The sequence below is a fragment of the Electrophorus electricus genome, chromosome 4, assembly GCF_013358815.1.
Source record: "Electrophorus electricus isolate fEleEle1 chromosome 4, fEleEle1.pri, whole genome shotgun sequence".
Taxonomy (NCBI): Eukaryota; Metazoa; Chordata; class Actinopteri; order Gymnotiformes; family Gymnotidae; genus Electrophorus; species Electrophorus electricus.
In genome coordinates, this window is record NC_049538.1 from 11349236 (window position 1) to 11352566 (window position 3331).

At 37.9% G+C, this 3331-nt stretch overlaps 1 protein-coding gene across 1 annotated transcript in view; it reads left to right on the forward strand.

Annotated features, from left to right (window-relative positions):
- The window catches only part of LOC118241156 (vomeronasal type-2 receptor 1-like), a 7467-nt gene extending 4462 nt beyond the window's left edge, over nucleotides 1-3005 (forward strand). The window contains exons 3-7 of the mRNA XM_035525114.1: nucleotides 14-305; nucleotides 460-1251; nucleotides 1418-1645; nucleotides 1781-1904; nucleotides 2098-3005. Of these exons, the coding sequence (XP_035381007.1) occupies nucleotides 14-305; nucleotides 460-1251; nucleotides 1418-1645; nucleotides 1781-1904; nucleotides 2098-3005 (2344 nt within the window). The remainder of the gene's footprint in view (nucleotides 1-13; nucleotides 306-459; nucleotides 1252-1417; nucleotides 1646-1780; nucleotides 1905-2097) is intronic.
- The last annotated feature ends 326 nt before the right edge of the window (nucleotides 3006-3331 follow it).

Here is a 3331-nt window from a genome sequence, read left to right on the forward strand (position 1 = left end):
ATTTATCATTCAGTCTTGATGTCAGAGCCTTACAATATTCACAGTCCTTGATGTTTGCAGTAGAGGAGATCAACAACAGTTCCTCTTTACTGCCTGGTGTCTCACTGGGCTATAAGATCTATGACACCTGTATGTCCAAAGCAGTGGGGGTTCAGGTGGCTATGGCACTTGTTAATGGAAATGAGAAATCAGTCTCAAATGAGTTCTGCACAAAACCAGCCCAGGTACAAGCCATAATAGGAGAGACATACTCATCAGTGTCCATGGCTGTGGCAAAGAGTATTGGACCTTTCAGCATCCCATTAGTAAGAATTTAAGTAATAATATATTGTGTTTTAAAATGTAATTTTAATGGTTAGAAAAAGAAATATGAATCTTATTACCAACATTAATGGCATATATCAATATGAGAATGCATATAAACATAATGCCTGAGACACCTGTATAAATGTGTTTTAGATCAGTCACTCTGCCACCTGTGAGTGTCTCAGTGACAAAAGGAAATATCCCTCATTTTTACGCACTATTTCCAGTGATTACCACCTAAGCAGAGCAATAGCAGAAATGGTCAGGCACTTTGGCTGGACCTGGGTGGGGGCAATAAGAAGAGATGATGACTATGGCAACAGTGGGATGGCTGCATTTACTGAAGTTGCAGAGCAGTTGGGCATATGCTTAGAATATTCGCTTCCATTTTTTAACACCTATTCACAAGGAAAGGTTTTGGGAATCATTGAGCAGATCAAAAGCTCCACTTCTCGAGTGATAGTAGGATTTGTTGATGCCGGGGACTTAGAGATTTTGCTGGATGCATTTTTTGAGCACAATATCATTGGATACCAGTGGGTGGGGACCGAGGCCTGGATTGTTGATCCAGAACTGGCCAAAATGGACAAGCACAGCATACTGCAAGGAGCCATAGGGCTGGCTGTCCCCAATATAGAGGTGACAGGTCTCAATGACTTCATTCTAGAGTTAAATAAAGTGAAATCTGCAGGCAGTGCAATTTTTACTAAATACTGGGAGACATTATTTCATTGTAAATATACAGTCCAGAATGATTCAGAGGACTCATCATTATGCACAGGAGAAGAGAAATTGTCTGAAATTAATAGCATCTTTGTGGACATGTCCCTGATGCCATATTTCAATAATGTGTATAAAGGTGTTTATGCTATCGCTCATACACTACATAACCTTCTTGGCTGCAAAGAAACATGTTCAACAAATAATCAGCTCGATCCTCTCACAGTAAGTAGTCTATTCTAACACTATTCCTGTATTTCATAGTGACCTTTGGAACACACACTTAGCACAAATTCAAAAATGCTATACTTTAATTGGCAAAGCAGTATTCTTTACCATGCTCCTAAACCATGTAACTTTTACCAACAAATAAAATGGTCTATTTCATCAGTTTCTAGAACATCTTAAAATGGTGCGATTCAAAACTAAAGGGGGTGAAGAGGTTTATTTTGATAAAAATGGTGACCCTGTTGCGAGATATGAGGTCATAAACTGGCAAACAAGTGCAGAAGAGCACCATGAATTTGTCACTGTTGGACTTTATGACTACACTTTCCCTGTTCATAAGCGATTAACTCTAAATGTGTCTTCTATTGTGTGGGCACAAATTACTAATAAGGTCAGATTTGCACCTTGGTCTTAAGTAAAGAACTCCTTAAATAGATATGATATTTGCAATGTGAAGTTGAAGAAAGCATTTTCACTAGGTACCTTTTATCTTGTAATGTCAATGAACATTTTCTCTTGATTATAGGTCCCAAAATCTGTGTGCAGTGAAAATTGCCCTCCAGGCACCAGGAAGGCTGTGCAGAAAGGAAAGCCTGTTTGCTGCTTTGACTGTATACCATGTGCAGAAGGAGAGATCAGTAATATAACAGGTACTTAAATACAGAGAAATAAGAAACAAAAAATATTATTATTGGGATTACAACAATGATTAAAAGTCTTATAGACACAAGTTATTCTCCTTGTTTTAAGAGAGTAAGTAGATGTAGTGTATTCAGCTGATTGTTTTCCCTGTGAATCGAACATCTCATTGTATTGTTTTCGTTATTTCTTACTCCAAAACAGATTCTATCAAATGTGAACAATGTTATCAAGACTACTGGTCAAACTCACAAAGGAATGAATGTATAAAGAAGGAAACTGAATATCTGTCTTATGAGGAAACTATGGGAATTTTGCTAACAATTGTTTCTGTGGTTGGTGCATTTATGACACTGGCAATATTAGTTGTATTCTATAGATACAAAGATACCCCAATTGTGAAAGCCCACAACTCAGAGCTGAGCTTCCTGCTGCTCTTCTCTCTGACTCTGTGTTTCCTCTGTTCACTTACTTTCATTGGTCAGCCCTCTGAGTGGTCCTATATGCTGCGCCACACAGCGTTTGGGATCACCTTCGTCCTCTGCATCTCCTGTGTTCTGGGGAAAACAATAGTGGTGTTAATGGCCTTCAGGGCTACACTTCCAGGCAGTAATGTCATGAAATGGTTTGGGCCTCCACAGCAGAGACTCAGTGTTCTTGCTTTCACTCTCATACAGGTCCTTATTTGTGTGATTTGGTTAATAATTTCCCCCCCCTTTCCCTTCAAAAATCAAAAACTGTACAAGGACAAGATTATTCTAGAATGTAAATTAGGTTCATCCATCGGTTTCTGGGCTGTACTGGGTTACATAGGACTCCTAGCTAGTTTATGTTTTCTTTTGGCTTTTCTAGCACGGAAGCTGCCTGATAAGTTTAATGAAGCTAAATTCATCACATTCAGCATGCTCATATTCTGTGCAGTTTGGATCACCTTTATTCCAGTTTATGTCAGCTCTCCTGGAAAATTTACTGTAGCTGTGGAGATATTTGCCATTTTGGCCTCAAGCTTTGGTTTGTTATTCTGTATATTTCTTCCAAAGTGTTACATAATTATATTGAAACCAGAGAAAAACACTAAAAAGCAGCTTATGAGTAAAATGCCAAATAAGTGAGCTAGTTGACTACATATTTCCAATTAACCTGGTTCATATTTTAGATGAAATCATCTTCATAAGGACTTTGTGATACTGATCACTTTGATCTTAATATTTGATATACTACTCTGTAGGTTCTCTTTTGAAAATGTTATGTCCTTACACACACACATGCATATTAAAGGAAAACATTAGGCAAATGCCACAATCAAGTACTTAAAATCTAGGTCAATACCAAATAAGATTATGTTGATGCTACATAGCATAGTCGCTCTGGGGTGGGTGAACAGCAAATGTTCTGAAGAAATGACATAAAAGACAACTTAGAATAATAAACACTGTAA